Source organism: Haliaeetus leucocephalus, unplaced genomic scaffold, assembly GCF_000737465.1.
Source record: "Haliaeetus leucocephalus isolate CR32 unplaced genomic scaffold, Haliaeetus_leucocephalus-4.0 Scaffold626, whole genome shotgun sequence".
Lineage (NCBI taxonomy): Eukaryota > Metazoa > Chordata > Aves > Accipitriformes > Accipitridae > Haliaeetus > Haliaeetus leucocephalus.
In genome coordinates this window covers 1,268,198-1,287,745 of record NW_010973062.1, presented here as the reverse complement: position 1 = coordinate 1,287,745, position 19,548 = coordinate 1,268,198, and the positions used below count along the sequence as shown (strand labels likewise).

General features: G+C 41.0%; 1 protein-coding gene across 8 annotated transcripts in view; it reads right to left on the bottom strand.

The window, feature by feature from the left end:
* MBNL2 (muscleblind-like splicing regulator 2) overlaps positions 1–19,548 on the bottom strand; it is a 72,680-nt gene that overhangs the window by 18,717 nt on the left and 34,415 nt on the right. For 2 of the 8 annotated variants that reach the window (XM_010578283.1, XM_010578282.1), the window contains exons 2-6: positions 16,301–16,465; positions 13,059–13,259; positions 11,618–11,881; positions 5,162–5,215; positions 4,364–4,517 (exon numbers count right to left, since the gene is read on the bottom strand). In XM_010578283.1, the coding sequence (XP_010576585.1) occupies positions 4,364–4,517; positions 5,162–5,215; positions 11,618–11,881; positions 13,059–13,259; positions 16,301–16,465 (838 nt within the window). Of the gene's footprint in view, positions 1–986; positions 1,023–4,363; positions 4,518–5,161; positions 5,216–11,617; positions 11,882–13,058; positions 13,260–16,300; positions 16,466–19,548 lie in introns of all 8 variants that reach the window. The other 6 variants (XM_010578286.1, XM_010578285.1, XM_010578281.1 and 3 more) reach the window with 5 other exon arrangements.

The window sequence follows — 19,548 nt, the reverse complement described above, 5'->3', positions numbered from 1 at the left end:
AAGGAAACTGATAAACGTTTATCTTCATTTTTAAGCACAATTTAAAAATGAATTATTTTCATGTATCTTCATTTTGAAGTAAGCCAGATACTCGCTGGCTTCCTTTATAATCCAGTTTATGCATTTTTTTTCCACTAGCACTGCATAACTGTTAGACTTTATCAGAGTTAAATCACCATCTGCTTTGAGGCAAAAGTCAGGAGAAGGATGATAATAATTTTCCTGATTTAAATACTACTTTGTTTGATCCAAAAAAGCAAGGTCGATTTTGTGGAAGTTGCTGCTTTTGCTCATTTTAAGAATGAATTTTAATCAGCATCTTCATGGGAGGAGAATTATTAACTTGACGTTTTAAAGGCTTGATATTTTAACTGCTTATCTGAGTAGTACCACAAAAAAAAATATCACTGGGATAGGGCTATAGAATAAAAGAAAGATTGCTTTTCCATCTTAGAGGCTGTTGCACTGGACTTCCATTTTGCATGCCCAAAATGTTAATTCCAAGCTGCAAATATATTTGAAGGAGGAGTGAGATTCAGATTACGGGTTTCAACAGAACCTCTGTGGATCAAAGTAGGCATTTCTGGGAAACGCTGATAAAACTTTCTAACACACAGCAAAAAGGAGAAATAGGCACACCACTATGAAACTTTAAAACACTGATGAAATTTGCTGGCTTTTTCCAGTATTTTATGATTTTATAGTACTAGACATTATAAAATATAAAGAGAAATAAAACTTTGAAAACTGAAAAGCAGACTGGAATTCATGGTATTATGCTTTTGCAGTGTAGTTGTTATAGCAGGTGATATCACATCTAAACTGCAGCTTTCATCTACAGATCTAAACACTCTGCAAAGTCAACCAAAAGACAAGCGAACCTTTCATTCTAGTCAGTGTCTACATCTTGCCTAGGATTCTTGAAACAAGTGAATATACATCATATACAGTATAAAAAGAGATCAATAAAGAAATTTGGAACCTACCAATACTGGTAGCGGGTGTCATGCACAAAACTGACCCTGCGTGTCATGCAATGATAGGTGAAAAAAGTGGATAAAGGGAAGAAACAGGTTAGCCGTTTAGAGTTAACATTCAAAGTGAGATTCAAGCATAACCACAGAGAAGTAAGTTAGTTAAATGAAACTGTAAGGTCATTCATAGTTTTGCTTTAACACAAAAAAGGTGATTATGTTCTTACTAAACTCCTGAGTATACTGTGTGACTTTTGGCACGTTTCTGTGTATCCACAAGTTACTTCATAAACTTTTTTATTTAGTACTTTTATCCTTTCACTTAGTGCTTTTGCAGCAACAGGTTTTTGTTTATAGAAACATCTTTGGTTAAATATCACATTATTGGGGAATTTTAGAACTCATTGCGTAATTCAGACAGCTCAATGTTGCACGGATCAACATTCACCAACTCTTTGATATGCAGCAGAGAAAGAAGTTAAAAAGGAATTAGCTGATATTGTTCTGCAGGGGCTTTGCCAAATTTGCGTTTGATGTTAATGTACTTGTTCTTAATACAACACCAGAGGTGGAGAGGTGCTTCTGACTGAAGAAAACACTACTGTGACAATTCCCCAAGCTAAACACCTGAAAGCGTGTAACGTTCCAGCAAAAGGCTCCTAGTGTACCTCAAAGATGCTCTGAAGGACTGCTCGCCTGCCATGCAGTTTAGTTTTGGTGCCTAGTCCACCTTTAACCTTTCTGGGAAGACCAAATTAAAAAAAAAAAAAAAAAAAAAGAAAACAAACCAGTGTATTTTCAGTAGAAAATTGCATATAGCAAGCTGGTGAAGGCGAACAGGTAAGGAGACTAGTCCCAGGTACATGCATATTTGATACAAAGTCAAATATGGTTCCTGTATTTCTGCTTCGTTACTACCGCAGCCCCTTATCGGACCATCACAGTAGCAGTGTAACTATGAATGACCTTACCCAAGAACAGTCCCCAGAGAATACACAAAGTTCCTCCTCTAGAGGCTACAGAAACACTCACAAACAGCAATGGGAAGAGAGAAAAGATCTGTTGTTTTTAAGATCATTCACCAAACAATAAGGAGAAGGTGACAAAGCAATCAAACTGATGTAAAACAAACAAAGTGCAGAACTTTGGAGGTAAGCCATGCTAAGTCAAGCCCCACACTTTTTGTTAGGGGAGCAAGTGGTTAAGAAAGCAGAGAAGTTATATAAAACAATTAAGTTTTATATATATTCCAGCAGCAAAACTTGTCTATAATTTTAACTTAACTTAACACACACACACACACACAAGGAACACATTTGAAAATTATACCAGTTCAGAAAATATCACATAATCATTGAAAATCCAACACATAATGTCATGCATTGCTCCTCAGACCTGGGTGGCATGACAGCCCTTACACCCACCAAATCCAGCCTTCCCAGGAAACGTGGGATTATCAGACATAGCATCTTTAACGAAAAGCTCGTGACACCCACTCACATAGAGGGGGTTTCCCCTTCCTAACCTCCTCCCACACCCCACTCCTCTCTCTAACATCCTTTCTAGGTGCTGATGACGTTCGCAAAGAGCAAGAGGTTCAGCACTTTGAGAAAGGTTTTCTGCTCTGGGCTTGGGCTCCATCTGCTATGTTACCCCTTTATTTCTTCTTTTTTCATGCACTTGTTTTGGGGCTTGCCAACAGCCTGGCCCTTAAGGTTTGGTTCTAAGATCCACCCTTCCTACCATCAGAAATTTGTAAGATAAAACTATAATTACAACCATTAGTTGAAAAGAGGGATGGACAATAAAAAGCACCAAGAATGAGCTACTTAAGGAAGCATGAGCACTCCAAAAGTCTGGAAAATATCCAAATGCTATTTCACTGAAACAGGTTTAAACTACTGTGTTTTCCATAGTTAATTTAAAATCCTTAGCAATTGCAAATAATAGCGGTAAGCCCTGAAAGGCAGTGCTTAAGGGAAGGAACAATGCATATCATACTGCAAATTCTCAGGGTTACAATGTAAAATAAATTTGTGGAAATTTCTGTATGTTCGTAAGCACAGGGCAGTCTTCCATTCACGTCCCAATAGGCAGTCTCACAATTTTTTTTTTTTTTTCAAACACTCCCATAAACGTCAGCATGTTTTCTGCCACAGATATTCTGGTGCTCCAATGTGCTAAAAATACGGCATGCTATAACTTACTATTATAAATACAGGGGCAGGCTCCAAGGTTGTTACTCAGGCCTTATAGCAAAATTCCATGAAGTCAAAGCCATCTGTGTTTGTTTTTATCTTTAAAAACATATGGGAATGCTGATAGATTGGGAAATCATCGTGTGTTGCGTTTCATTCCTTGTTTAACCGACATTATTTCTATAAACTAAAATAACATCGCTGAAATGTCAAGCGCATTCGCAAACACGTCGTTTTAAACGATTCTGGAAGCTCACACTCAATAACATTCTGATACTAAAATACGTAATTTGTTAATTACAAATGAAATCACAGAATTCATTAGGCAGGATATTTACCTTTGGGAAGTTTGGAGTAGGGGCGACTGACCTAATTTAGAGGGTTACGTTGTTATGGTTTACACGAGCACCTAGCACATTCTTTCTCTCGCAGCGTTAAAGAGAAGCCCAGCCACCAGCCACGGTGCAGTTCGAGCCATCTCTCAACGCTCTCTGTTTTGCACAGAGCTCCAAGCACTGAAATGCAAATCGCGTTCCCTTGTCTTCGGATCACCCCTACGAAGAATTATAACCCCAGCTATTAGCCGCAAATGCTAGGAAAAGTTCCGGTGGCGTTCCAAAACGAAAACCACGACAAGGCGCCCGATGCCTCGAAGCCCCATGAGCGCAGCTGCGGGGAGCGATGTGTTTTCCCAGCGCTCCCGCAGAGGTACCGACGGGAAGGTTATGGCCGGAGCTCCCCTCCTCGCCCCACTCGTGCGCGGTGGGGGTGATCCCCACGGCCGAGGGAGCGGGAGGATGCGCCTCGGCCACGGCACGCTTCCCGTGGCATCGCTGAAGGGCGACGCTTTTCCCAGCATTTTTGTTAGCGGAACTTTGCCCTCTCGTCTCCTAGGAGAGCGCTGGCAGATAAAAGTCAAAATACAGCCAATCTGAGGTAGGGAAAAAAAGGGGCAAACTCCGGACAATGATGAACGAGGCTATGAATGTGAAAAGCAGCCTAACAGCACACTGAAATTTCTGCTTGAATTCTCATACTTTCGCAGGAAGAATTAAAATAACGTGTAAATATCTGTGCAGACTTCACCTCAAGTAGGGCAGGGAGCGTAATAAAACCTTCTGTTAAGTGCAACTGCCTGACACGGAGGCTACCTAAGGAACACAAAATCAGTTCAGCGTGGGTACAACATACCTGTTGGGATAAACGCTGCATGCTGCTGCAACTGAGCATTGGCAAGAGCCTGTTGATAGTGCAAGACACTGGGATTGAAAACGGCACTGGCACCATTGCTTTTTTCAAGTGCTTGTCTCTTTGGTAAAGGGTGAAGAACACCGGGAGGAAAGGCCTGTAAATAAATAAGTTAGTTAAAATGGCGTCATTTTTAAGACGTTGTCCGTAACATATACATAAATACAAAAACTTATTATTTTTTAAAGCGGCTAAAGATGCCTCGCCATGCATATTAACTCAAAGCACAGCAATGTAAAATGAGTGAAATTTTGTTATTGATAGCAAAAGCATGGTACTATTAACCTAAAACTGTAGCAGCACAACTACTGAAAAGAAAGGCCTTTAAAGCAACGAAAATGGCATTGCCTTTAAGTAGGTTTTCAAATATTATAGGGAGAAAAAACCACTTGTGTTTCATTGCCAAGTATTTTCTTTTTTCAATTTAAATATCGTTTCCTATTATTATACAGATTAATGGATTACGTTAAGCGTTTTCAATTACAGAAGCAGTTTTATCTCAATTCGACTTCTCATGAGAGGATATTTAAAAAATGAAACCATGTTAGGAACCAAACTAAATCGTCTGCATTTATTACGTATGAGAATGAGATGGATAAATAGAGTTTCTGGTAAATTAACGAGTATGTGAAATCATTTCCGGTTGATGTTCAAAAGTAAAGCGATACAAATTTCATTAGTTGCTTCTCTGAAAAAAAAAAAAAAGCTACATGCAAAGCAAAAGGTGAAAGGTCAAAGTACCAGGTCTACAGTTGCTTCGAGAGGTCGCTTCATTGCTTTGGCAGTCGACTGAGTCTTTTAATAACAGGCAGCGAGCACATGATGGCAGTGGGCCAATGGGATTCAAGCGAATTAACATACAGGTAAACAGCAAGCAGAGGTGCATCATGGGAACGGCATTGCATTTGTGGATAGGTGAGAAGGAAAAAAATATTCTGAATGCAATATACAACATACAAAACACTAGGCATGCACAACAACAAAAATGTCTTCTAAAGAAATGAATATTACATTTCGAATTAGTACCGAAGCAAAAATGCATCTACTATACCTTAGTTAAAAGCATATAAGAGAGTAAAATATAGATGTTTGAAATTCAGGAAAGTTGAGTAAAACAGCAGCTTGCAGACACTATTAAGCATCGTATAAACACTTCACAGAGATGCAGAAAGTTTAAGGATACGCCTATAAGAATTCCTGATAAGTTAGTTAAGTCACATTTTAAAGCGGAAACATCAATTTGGAAGGCTGCATTTTCAAATACAAAGCACTAGTGAAAGTTGTAATGCATTACAAATGCTATTAATATCAGTGCTTGCAAAGTGAGGGTCTTTTAATTAAGAGAAGTGCATCATTCAATAGATTTGGGGTTCAAAATGAGAGGTTCCTCTTTTTCAATACAAAGCAGAATAAATAATAGGTCTAGTTACACTAACTTATCATTAATTCCTTTTATTTTTCCCCCTACAGCTGGGTCATTTTTGTAGAATTTTTTTCTCCTTGTAACTTACCACATTACATTGAGAGGGAAAAAAGTCTTTCAGAATTTAAAACATTTTCTAGATTTTCCTACAACCTTCAGTTCTAGCTTCAGGAGCAGGGAGTAAAAATACTGCTCTCGGTGCGTAAGCGAACATTAACGTATGAGTTACGATACTCGTCCAGCATTATTAATTTTCTTTAAAAGAAAGTATTTAAGCATAGTACATAGGCATATACATTTATGTATACTTCCATAATAAGATCGAACTTATGGCTGATATGATGGCATTCTGTAAAAAGTCTTCTCATATAAAATGTTACTTCCAAGTTTTATAGTACAAATAATTCTTACAAACCTTTAGAAAGGAAAGGAAGATTGACTTAGAAATCAGAATTTTTACTTTTGTTTTTTAAACACAGGCTGATATTTAGCTCTTTTTAGGATATACAGATTATGTCTATCTTGACATCAGTATGTGGAAATGAGGAACAAAAGTGGAAAAAACCAAAGAGGACAAGGCACAAAATGCCTACAAGCAGCTTATGGTCACAGGATTACCTAGTGCCAACAGGGTATTTTGCAGGAGAGCCCTCACTTTGCCTACTCCTTGTTCCTGGCTCTGTTGCACCTACGTTGCGTGAGGCTTCCCAACACCGTCCCCATCTCTCCTTCAGCACGTTTCTGGATTACATACCCTGATCTACAGGATCTGCTCATCTGCCTGGGTCCAAGACTCAGACATAACAAGAAATACCCGGTGCAAAGTGAGGATCTGGAGAGCTTTCTTGTGTCCAAGCACAGTGCAGCCAACATGTGGTATCCCCCATGGGTACCCCCGTGGAGTACTTCACTCTGTCCGCAGAGGGCACAGCCTCAGATCCACTCTGCATCCACCACGGATGGAAGTCTACACAGAGGTGAAGCATTACGACTAATTTCAGCATTACGCGATGATGAAGTCCACAAATTCAAATCAACATCGTTAAGAGTAAAGTGTTTCAGTTAATTACCTTTATTATCCAAATGCAGATCTTATCTGATCTCACTTGTTAACTTATTATCTCTGTGTTTGTGATTGCCTTTCTCCACTTCTTCTCCATGCTCTTCTTAACCTCACCTCCTTATTTGGAAGCTTTTTGCTGGCTTTCCCCTCATCTTCCATAGCAAGTTCAGTCTCACAGTCTTCCCAGCATGAAGGCTTAACTTGATCTGTTTCTAGACCTACTCATCAACCTTGTTTCCATGCAGTCTCTCCCTCTTTTCAGGCTTTCAGACCGACCATTTTTCTCTCCCACCTTCATCTTTTCTTTCATTTTGTCCTGATAGTAAAACCTCCTTTGCCTTTTTCTGTTCATCAGGTTATCTCCTGCTCAACATTTGATCTCCTACATAACTAACTATGAAAAATATCAATAGCTACAGACTGGAGACGAAAAGGCTATGGAAAGGAAATAAAGATAATAATAAAAATGATCAAGCATACTAAGGCATAGTATTTGTCTGCCATACGTCACGTTGGTACGCTATAATGTCTCCTGGAATACGAGCAAGATCCACGCAGCGGAGGCCTGCACAGATGTGCAAGGAGCTCCTGGCTAAACTCAAACATAAGAGGTGGAAGCAGGGATGGATGGCCCAGGAGGAATAGGGACACAGCCTGAGCATGCAGGGATGGGTTAGGAGAGCCAAAGACCACCTGGAGTTGAATCTGGCAAGGGATGTGAAGGACAACAAGAAGGGCTTCTCCAAGTGTATCAGCAACAAAAGGAAGACCAGGGAAAATGTGGGCCCATGGCTGAATGGGGCAGGCGACGTGGTGACAGAGGACATGGAGAACGCTGAGGTACTGAACACCTTCTCCACCTCAGTCTTTACTGGTAAGACTGGTGTTCAGGTCAGTGGAGACCAGTGGGGAAGTCTGAAGTGAAGAAGATTTACCCTGGGAGCAGGAAGATCAGGCCAGGGAACCTTTAAACAAACTGGATGTACACAAACCCAAAGGACCTGAAAGGATGCACCGACGGGTGCTGAGGGAGCTGGCCAATATCGCTGCAAGGCCACTTTTAATTATCTTTGAAAGGTCCCTGTGACCGAGGGAAGTTCCTGAAGATTGCAAGAAAGTAAATGACACTCCTATCTTCAAAAGGGCAGGAAGGAAAGTCTGAGGAATTACAGGTTGGTCAATGTTACCTCAGTCCCTGGGAAAGCAATCAAGTAATTCTTCCTGAAAACCATTTCCAAACACACGAAAGCCAAGAAGGTGACAGGGAGTAGTCAGCATAGAGTTATGATGGGGAAATTGTGCTTAACCAACCTGACAGCCTTCTACGATGAGACTGGCTTAGTGGGTGAGGGGAGAGCAATGGGTGTTGTTTCTCTTGACTTAGGAAGGTTTTCAACGCTGTCTCCCATTTCATCCTCATAGACAAACTTATTTAGTACACGCTAAATGGGAAACAGTGAGGTGGACTGAAAATTGGCTCAACTGCCAGGCTCAAAGGGTTGTGATCAGCAACACAAAGTCCAGCTGGAAGCCAGTGACTAGTGGTGAGTGGTTGATACACAAAATAGATGTGCTGCTGCTCAGAGGGACCAGGAAAGGCTGGAGAAAGAGGCACAGAGGAACCTCACTAAGTTCAATGAAGAGAAATACCAAGCCCTGCACCTGGGGAGGAACAACCCCAGGCACTGGTACCTGCTGGGGGCCACCAAGGCTTGGCAGAAAAGGCCTTCAGGGTCCTGGTGGACACCAAGTTGCACATGAGCCAGCAATGTGCCTTCACAGCAAAGGCAGCCGACAGCGTCCTGGGCTGCATTAGGAAGAGCATCACCAGCAGGTTGAGGGAGGTGATCCTTCCCCTCTACTCGGCACTGGTGAGGCCGCATATGGAGCGCTACGACCAGGTCTGGGCAACCCAGTGCAAGAAAGACACGGACATACTAGAAAACAGTCCCATAAAGGGCCCCAGAGACCATTAAGGAACTGGAGCACCTCTGATATGAGGAAAGGCTGACAGAAGTGGGACTGTTCAGCCTGGAGAAGATGCAGGGGGACCTCATCAGTGTATACAAATACCTGACAGGGGAGTAAAGACGGAGCCAGACTCTTCTCAGCAGTGCCCAGTGACAGTACAAGAGGCAGTGGGAACAAATGTAAATGCAAGAAATTCCATTTAAATATAAGAAATTTTTTTTTTTTACTATAAGCATGATTTAACCATGGAGCAGGCATGTCCTGGGCAATCTGCTCTAGCTCACCCTGCTTGAGCAGAGGGATTGCACTAGACGATCTCCGGAGGTACCTTGCAACACCAACTATGAACTCACATTTTAAATTAGGCTGTACATCCTTCAGTGACTTTTTATGCTCTCTGATGCACCATATAAGTATTTTGAGCTCCCCAAGTACAATGACAGATGACAGTGTCTTCTAATGCACTTTACATTTAAGCTGTACACGGTCTACACAGTGTATCCTTCACAGTGTCTTTCCCCTTTCTTTTTACTTCAGACGATTAGGTCACCTAAGATATCCAAGTAAAAATTCCTAAACTTCAGTGTACAGAAATACAGACAGGGCATTTTCCGCAAGGTCCCAGACAGCAGAATTCATTGACCTTCAATGGTCTTATAAGCTTTGCCTACAGTGCTCTAACCCTATCCACAAGCACCCTCTGGACCAGAGCCATGCAGCCAGCTCCCCCAGGAAGAAAAACCTCTCAGACACAATTTCAACCTGGGAGCAACCTGCAAGTGAACCCTACAGGTAAGCATTTGTATTTCTGCCTTACTTTTGCTCTCTAGATCCAACTGAGTATTCCTGGTCGTTCTTGGGTGGCCTTGCAGGCATGTGTCTTTTCTACCACTTTTTTGTTGTTATTGCCATTCTGGTGATTTTTCATTCGCCCTGATTGTTTCAAATCTATATTAAACAAAAAATAGTTGGATTGTAAAGAATCTTTTCTGTTTAATAGTCTAAATATGCCATTAAAACACATTATTTTGTACATATTTTTCTGCAAAAAGTCACCCTGAATTACAGGTCCCTGCCGCCTTCTCCAGGGACATAAGAATGCTAACATTTCAATTCTGTGTTTCCAAAGATGCTCCTCCATCTTGCTTTGAGGCTAATGCAACTTCAATGACAGCTTATTTAAAATCACAGGATATATATTCAACCATTACTGAAGTGCAAAAAATGAATCCCCTCATCTCTCTCCTTTCTTCTTTAGTATACTGCCTAGAAATACTACATTCTCTAAACTGACAATGAATATTGCACAATAGAAGCTAATTAGAATAAAAAAAAATAATCTCCTTTGCTTTAATTTCCAGATGGTATTCAATTTCTGCAAGCACAGGGAAGTTTAACTAAAAGTCATCCAATTTGAAACAGAGACTGGGGATACTGTAAGGGAAAGAATATTAAAACTCAAGAAATGTTCTTCTGTTTGGAGGTTTACTTTCTTGCATAACTTACCCTTTGTCCCTCAGAAAGTCTGGTCTTTGCTAATTTGCTAAATCCAATAGCTTGGGGTAGTTATATACTGTACTGTATTGTGTTTCTGGTAGGCTTTTTACCCAGAGAATAACTGTATTGTCTATAACTATTGTATGCACTGCCCACAAGTCCACAAACCACATCTGCTTAATTATTCGTCCAATGCCAGCAACGAAGACAATGATTCTTTGATTTGCTGCCAGCAATTTTGTCTCCCAAGTCAGATCCTGCATGCTTGATTTATTTAACTTTATCAATACCACTCTATTTAAATTTATCAACTTTCCTGGTAGCAACCGTAAGAGAGATCCAATACTGGTAAATGGATAGGCTGACTTGTCTGAACAGTTTTAAGTAAGAGCTTGAAATATCTGAAAATAGAAAGCTCTCAATCTCTTCTTCTGACTGTACGTACTATGTTTTTTTCTTAATGATTCCCATTTTAGTTTACTACTTTTAAACCCTGTGATTCAAGTAACTTGCCCATGACAGTAGGAGAGGCAAGAAAAGTCTCTAGGTGTGAGATTCATCCAACCAAAGTTCAAAAAGATATAGTCAACGCTTTTTAGTCAGTGGGGAAAGATGTGTACCTACAGAGGGCAGTTCCTTCTCATCCTCAGACAGGCACTAATGGTAGATCAGATGAATGTGCTGGTTTTTCTCCACTACGTATAAAGTGAGACCAAGGTGGCTAGGCTAGGCTCAGATATCTAGCTGTCCAAAATCTAAGGTGGGGTGAGTGGAATCTTAATATAGGTTTCTTTTCTACCACCAATCTCTGAGGGAAGAGCTCGCTCTTTGCTTTTCTTCCTTTTCTTCCAAATTTCCACATGGGTATCTGTCATCAAAGAGCTAAAACAGTGTATGTGCCCCTGTTTTCCAGGGGACGCTGAGGCTTATCAGTTTTGTTTCTGTTTGAAGATACTAGGGGCAAATTTAACATATCATCAAGGCAGAGAACAGAAGTGGTATAGAGTGTCATTTGCTTCACTTTCTTGGCTAGAAATACAGCATTAAAATAAGGGCATAAAGAAAAAAAGTGCTTCCTCCCATCAAGCAATAGTAATAATTTTATAAATTCTTATCTTTTACCAAAAAAAAAAAAAAGAGGCAAAAGAGAAAAGAAAGTATAAGCAAACAGCATCAAATTGAAGCAAAATAGGCATCAAAGAGCTTCTGTCAAAAAAAGGCAGCCATATATGCCAGCACTTACCATCACAGTCGCAGCTGCCGCAGCTGCCTGGGCTGCCACCGCAGCCTGGTTGGCTTGGTGTTGCGCCGCTTTGATTTTGGCCTGCAAATGTGCAGGAGGGTGAAAATACTTGCATTTCTCCCTCATGCAACGACCTTTTATGTAATCCATACACACGGTTACGGTGTTGTCGTTTGTGTCAATCATTGTGCTGTCTGCTGGATGCGCAAAGCGGCAATCAGTCTCTCCACGCGCACAGTTTCCCCGCTGGAACTCCCTGCACACCTACACGCAAAACAAGACGCGTTGCAGGGGAAAAGCTCGGCGCAACGCCAAAGGGCAGGGAGAGCCCTGCGCCCCCAAAAGACAGACCTGCCCCCTTCCCCGGTCAGTTCAAGTTTTTCGGCCAATTCAATTTAATAAACGCTTCGTCTTCTTCTGGGAGAGGGAAATGCATCTATTTTACCCTTACATGCTCGGGTCCTCAGGTAGCTCTGCGGCACAGCGGCTAAAGGAACTTGACATGCAACAGAAGCATTCCCAAATGCCTTTCCTTTTTCCTGTCTAGAAAACACCTGGGAAGGATCCTCACTGAAGTAACTGCCCCTGCAAAACTAGCTGGGAATCACAAAATATTCAGTCCCTTCCTGACTACACTTTGTATTCTTGCAGCTCCGCTGGTAGGGAAGGAAGAGCTCTTGCTGAGACCTGGGGAAGATATGCATCAGATGCGCTGCAGTTTTTATGGAATCTACAAACAAAATGGAAAGCATCCTTAAAAATAATTTTCAAAAATGGGCAGAACGAACATGCGGATTTTCCTAGGAAGAAACATACTCTAGATACTACTGCTTAGGCTTTTGGGAAAGGCCATTCATTTCTGCAAGAGCCATTTGGCCTTCTCGTGTACTTGGAACACAGATTCCACCGAGCCCAGCCAGGCGGAGATCCATCAACACCAGGGAGGCTCTGCACATAGCTGGGGGCTTGCCCCTTCAGTCTGCTGCAGGGTTGGTAAAATTCGACATCTCCATTAGTAACTCAAGCCTGAAGGGCTATACCATTCCCCTAATAGCGATCCATAAGGCTACAAAATTCCCCTAACATCAGTGCATAAAAACCAGGACAGAATTAATACTGCAGTAAGAATGTGCTTGTTAGATATTTCATCGAGGCATACATTTACAGGCATGTATACTCGAGGTATTTTGGAGGAGATGAACTTTACAAAACATGAAAATTCCTGTCCATGTCTGTGTATCAAATCTGAATGAAGTACTACCTTAAAAATAACAGTGTTTAGTTACCACTGGCTGCAAGTGTAGAAATCCTACCTGGTTACAAGGTCTTTATTTGTAGCAACTAAATTTAAGCATCCTTTCTAACAGAGTTTCTCCCTCCAGGATCTTTCACACAGCCTAACAGAGGATTGTATTTCTAGTCACGACGGTGTCTACAGTACCTCCAGTTTATCAGTCCTGAGGAGTTTCTGGGTAGCAGTTGAACCGGGGACTGAAACCGGTGGACTTCCAGGAACAATGACAGGCGGCGTGGGCAGGATCTCAGTCGGGACTAAGCCAACTCCCGGTGTTACTGGCGTTAGGTAAGGAGCAAAGCTAATAGCCGTGTTCGTTCCTATTGTGGGACCCACTGGAAACGTGGGCTGCAAAAGGAAAACACAGACCAAGATGAAAAAAAGCCCAACCCTTTAATCAAGAGCTTACTAGTTGTCTTCTGCATGTTCTTTCTGGCACTGATTCATTTTCTTAATGAAAAAATTTCAAACAGCTGGCAAAACACACGGCATACTCTCTTCTTTTAATCACGTAACACATTCCAGTAACAGTCGAAGAACCGCCTTTGTAGCTCTATTATTGGAAAAGAGGTTGCCGATGCAAAGGAAGTCTTACTTTGAACCTGAATCTCTATGGAGGTCCAGTTTACATTGCAGGCTTATTTACACATCTAAAAGTAGAAATAACATAGACATAGACTTTATTGCTTTTTCTCAATACCCGTTTTCCTTGGGAAAACAGGCTATTTTTCAAAGCACCAGATTTCATAGGTGAAGCGTGATTAACTATATTAAAGCCATATTTCTAATAGGAGTATATATAATGAGCTCTTTGGCATGTAACTTCCATCTGTTTGCATGCTGTATATTGCCACCTCCTGCAATTATATGTTGCTATGGCTCACACATCGAAAAACCTCACCTTTGCAAATGTTTGTGTGCTCAGCTGTCACCAGTGGCAAGCAGAATAAATATTATAATCTCAGCTGGACACAATATTTAGAAAGGGATTATTCAGGCTTAGCCAGAGTTCATCTTACGAAAAAATTTGATTGGAAGAAACGATACGTCTAAAAATCTGTTTCATGCCTTCCTACAGCGAGTCAGTGAAGTCATGACCAGAAGAAAGAGCACTTGTGTGATGCTAAAACGCAGCCTTTCCAAGGCAGAATGGTGGGTTTGTTACCACCAGCTCCATGGGGGATGGAGGCAGAACATCACCGTGGTCAGACCACGGTCAGACCCGGAAAGTGGTTTAGTTCTGCAGAGCTGACGTTTACCCCAGAGAGTGAAACTATAATTATAAATGAGGAAGAACTATGCGGAAAAACAGGACACATCTCAGATCAGCTTTGTCAGAAATTAAGTTCCCAAATAAGCCGGCAGCTAGAAATGAACCACACAACAGCAGAACACTAAGGAAAGACTTAAAAACACTTAACGAAGGAGGAGTGTCTTTCTCATCAAGGTGGTCTGCACGGTCTGTGTTGGAGAAGGGAAGCCAGCCACGCACAGTATGTAGAAAATATGCAAGAGAAAGCATAGGAGCTAGAAGGTTTATTTCTGTTTTGGTTTGTTGTTTGTGGGTTTTTTTTGTCTTTGGAACCAGTTACTAAATTATAAATGAATGTGAGTTAGTACCAAGAAAATGCTTTGAACAGCAGATTAGCCAGGATACCCAGCTGTACGGAAATGGCATCTACCTGCCCTAGAGAATTAAAAGTGCATGATGCTCTGTTTTTATCAGAGATCAGCCCAGTTTATATGTCAAGTGTGAGCTAAATTCTTTAGAGCATAGTAATGAACATTTATATGAAACAATGGTTCAATTATGTTGAGGACAATATGTGTTATGTAAAATATAAATAACAGCTTTGTATCAGATATAATCTTAAGAATAAATCCACATGTCAAATGACTTCTGTGGAATTTTCTTTCACTTTTCATCCATTTGGTCAAGGCTGAGTCATCTTAATCTGGCAATTTGTGTGAAACAGAGAAATAAAACCCGGCACTTCTATCAGAGCAATCAGTACAGAAGGCATTACATCATGAAATTGTAAAGTTCAAATGATGAAATGCGTGAGTAGAAAAAAGTATAATTTTGCCACTTCAATTTTTCTCATAATACTAAGAGGTAGAATCTATTACTTCATCAAAACTTTTTTTGGTGAACACTCAAGCAGTAAAAAAACCAGGAAATATCAAAACGCATTATGGCAATATACCAAGATACATTTTGATGAACATCTACCAGAAATTCAGGGACTCCTGACACCCAATTTTTGTTCATGCCTCCCACCTTACAGCAGATATTTCAAGTGTAAAAACACATTTGAAAAAGGCATCTGAGGTGAGCTTCTTGTGATCAAATACAGATGTCTTCCTCTGAGATGCTTACACTCGGCTCCTATGATAGCCCGTGGAAGGGCAGAGGCAGTTAAAAAACCAAATCATCTAATCCAAATGCAGACGTCTGAAACAAGCCAAGTGAATAGTAACCAGAAGTGCCCAGGTCTTTATTGATAAACTATAAACAGACCTTGGGAGCTCAACGCAGAAGTTGATGCCAACGCTCCAGATGCCTCAAGTTAGAGAAAGAAATCCACTCCAGTGGGATGCCTTACAGTAGGCATTCAGATTGAGAAAACATCATTAGCAGCCATGTGTGAAAAGTTTAATTCAGATTACTTGCCTAACCATGCTTTGGAAGTCTGGTACAACGATGAGCTCAACTGCAAAGGCAGCCCAGAGCAAACTGATCATTTTAATGCATATCCAAAGATGCTGCTCATGCATGCAAGACTCTAGTTTTATGTCACCTCCTGGATTTGAAGTGTCCCAGGCACCATATGCATCACCTTAAGATAAAACGCTGAGTTTGTAAAGTGCACGCACCAGCAATTCTCTGTCTTATTCCGGGACACTTCAGATTTCAAGAATGTAAGAAAATGCTACCCAGAATGACATTAACCTTTGTTCCTGGTACTGGGATTAAACACTATTTAAAGCCCTTCAAACCCATAAACTCCTGAGAAACTTTGCATTCCTACTCAAATAGCTTACTAGCAAATTATTTATTACACAAATTTTCACCTCCAGAAGGATTATAGGTAAAAATCTTGCAAATCTAGACTAAACCTGACATGAACTGAATGAAAGTTAAAAAAAAAAAAAAAAAGGAAAAAAAATGAAAATTTTTTGGGGAAAAAAAAAATATATCAAATCTACAGCAACACTCCATTATATCTTCAAATGCAAATATAAACGAACATATCTCTAGCATCCCGGCAATTCCTTAAGTCAACAGAAGGGGACTATTTTTATTGATACTAGTTTAGAGAACTTTTGCAAGTCAATATGGTCTTCAACTTTACTTACCATTAACACCATCAGAGAAATATACTTACCACTGGCTGTAGCGGTGTCCCTGGAAACATGAACTGCATTTGCTGGGCGAGCATTGCTGCTGCAGTTTTTTGTTGGATTAAGTTGTTCCTGCCATTGATTTCCAGTTGAGTTTTTAAATGTGTTGGTGGATGAAGGTACTTGCAGTTCTCCCTTGTACAACGACCCTGGAAAAAGAAGCCACACTAATTGGTCTGCTGCTTTTGATGATAGTTTAATGCCTTCAAGCAAAATATTACATGATAAGCTAAGCAAGAACTAATGAAATACAGGGTGGTTCCTGGGAACTATGTAGCAGGCTGGGAGGAGCTGATGGCCTTGAGCTCTGCCTCATCCCACTACCTCTGATTGATTGTTAAGGCTGTTAGTCACAAAAAAAAGAGAAAGACTTTGAAACAGCATTTTCACTGTTAAGTACAGATCACTGCTATACAATTAATACTCTGAGTATTATCCAGACTGCCTGAACTGCCTCTCATGCTATCTTGGCTAGAGTATCTGGTGTTACCATAACATAAATGTTCTTTATAAATGGCATTACTTTATGAATACCAAATTTAAACCTTCTTTAAGAGAAATGCAGCTTTTAAGTATATTATATTAAAAATAATTGTGTGTTCACGGCAGTAAGGATCTAAATGGCCACCCTCTGCTTGTGTTCTCTCATACATTCATCCTTATTCCAGTTCACTGCCTTCTGGCCTCCTGTTTTTATTACATCAGCACAACTTTGAACTATTTCCATTCAAGTATAAAAGAACAGAAGTCAAGCTGGTACTTTTGCAGCCTAAATTTAGAAGCAGTGCGTGGAGCTAAATCTGAAGGTACACAGCAATAGGAGAGCTCCTGATCAACCTGAAAGCAATTTTTAGACAGTTATGAGACAATAAAAATATGGGTGGGCAGTCACCTATGAGGTGGCTTGTGCTGGAGGAGGTGGGCATGGAGCACACCTCTACAAGCACTGCGTGCTGACCAAAACGTAGGCAGAGCAGCGTAAGACGTGCTGATACATTTTCCCCCAGAAAGAGAAATCGTGGGGTGCACCAGCAGGTTGTGCAGCTGCAGGGCAGGACCTGCTGAGATCAGAAGCTCCTTGATGACACAGCTCACAAACAGTCACAAAATTTTAAAAGCTGTGACCAGAGGACCTAGAGCACTAGTCAAACTGCATTCGACACACTCAACTTGTAAAAGGTAAGTTTCCAAATTGAGATGTTTTTAAAAAGTGCTTTTTAAACTTTCCAGTCACTGGCATAAGGGCTTTACGATTTGTAGCCAAGCGGGAATATCCTATAGCCAAGAAAAGATTAAGATCCCTATGCAAGAACATCACACAGTACACATTGCATAGACAGAGTCAGTGTACAACACACACACACACTGCTACAAAACCTTCAATACGCTTCCAATGGCCCAGAACAACAGCGTTAATGCTACACTTTTTACTCAGACAGCGGAACACTGCTGATTCTGCCTCTAATCCACTATAAGGATGTAGTAACTACCTACACAGGAGTGAGTTAAACATGTTCAGGAAGGTTCTCCTGCACCGAGGCTGACAGGAATGCAAACAGCTATTTCCACACTATTAAACTATTGAGAACAGCCCTTTCCTGAACGGCGCCTGGCCACTGCTCAGGAGTATGCTAAAGGGCAGAGGCCAGAAGAGTTCAAGAAAGCTAAAAATTTAAGAAAAAAAAAATGGTCTCGGCGCTCAGGAACACTTCTTGGTGCTGTTTCAACCATGCAGCCATTTTCAGGACATCACGCCTTCCTTCTGACTTCTGTTGTGCGAGTCACTAATGCTGCCTCATTTAATAAAGTACACAAAAGGGGTGTTACTTCGTCAGCTGGCATGAGCAGAACCAGAAATAGTCACGATTTGATGGACACAGAAGAAGGCGGGCTCTTCCATTTGGGGGGAACAAGGCCATCGCCTTCATAATGTTAAATTGGAGCATGGGCAATGAGCATGCGCTTGTGTTAGCTGATGAGGCCAACTGATTAAGACCTTTTTAACTGAGATCTATTTAACCTTAATCTCTTTTGTATATGAACGGTTCATAGAGCAAATCTGAAAATTAAAGCAGCAAAATCAAATCAAACTACCTGATGGAGGTATCTACCTGTGGAAACAAAAGAGCTCCTCAAATAAGGACTGAGAGCAACTCTCAACCACAGTGGCTTCTGAAGTACCTTAAGCCTGAAGAGTGCCTTCAGCCAGCCCTCCACACTCGCCTCTGAAAGCACACGGCTACTATATACCATCACTTCAAGCTCTGCAAAGCAACCCACAGCGCACAAAAGATCGGTTATTTCAGAAAACTTTCCAAAATAATCCAACCATACAAAAATGTACTGTCCTCTCTAAACTTATTCATGTCTGTGCCTCATTTACTAGTTTTTTGAGCTCCTGGTTAGCAATGAACGTACTATAAAAGAGCTGTGTGGCCCTGTCACGCTACTATAGAAAGCGTTGTAAACAGATCAAGCCTTGTTGAAATTAAATGACCCAAAATAAACCGCAGTGGAATGAGCACTGAAAATAGTGAGCAGATTAATCCAGCCCTAGCTACAAAAATTAAATAAATTCTGAGACCCGCTTCCACTTTTTGGACCTAGAATGGTTGCAAGGAAATGCCTATAAGCAACTTTTCATTCCTTTTTTAACAAATGCTCCATGTCCCTGTGAACTCCTGACAAAAGATTAGTTTCAGAGAGGAACAGGGCTGATTCCCAACTACCAATCATTGCAAGAACAAAAATTCAAACTTGTAGTGTTATCTCCATCAAACGGGACCCTGTTATTTTCTTTATTAAAAAGCCAAATACGAAGTCCAACTGAGATGACAGCACAAATCAACCAAACAGCAGAACGGGCAACTGTACACAACATGCAGGGGTATTCAACACGTTGGTTGGCTCAACGTCTACAATAAGACTCCACTTTGGATTCTTGCAAAAAACTACTGTGCTAGCTGGCCACCTCGTAACACGTACAGAGACAAAATTGAGTGCTTTAACTTTAGGATGCATCAGTATCAAGCCTCTGGAGCGAGGCTGGGTTCACCACAACTCTTAAAACCACAGTAGTTCAGGAGCTGCTCCACAGATATTCAGTCCCCACCAGTGCATGGCAGCACAAACTCTGTCAGTAGGATGAGGCAGGCAGCGGGGAAAGTAATTGCTTCATACAATTTTTAACCTGCTCCCACATATGAGTCAGAGTCCTGAAACTGAGGGCACA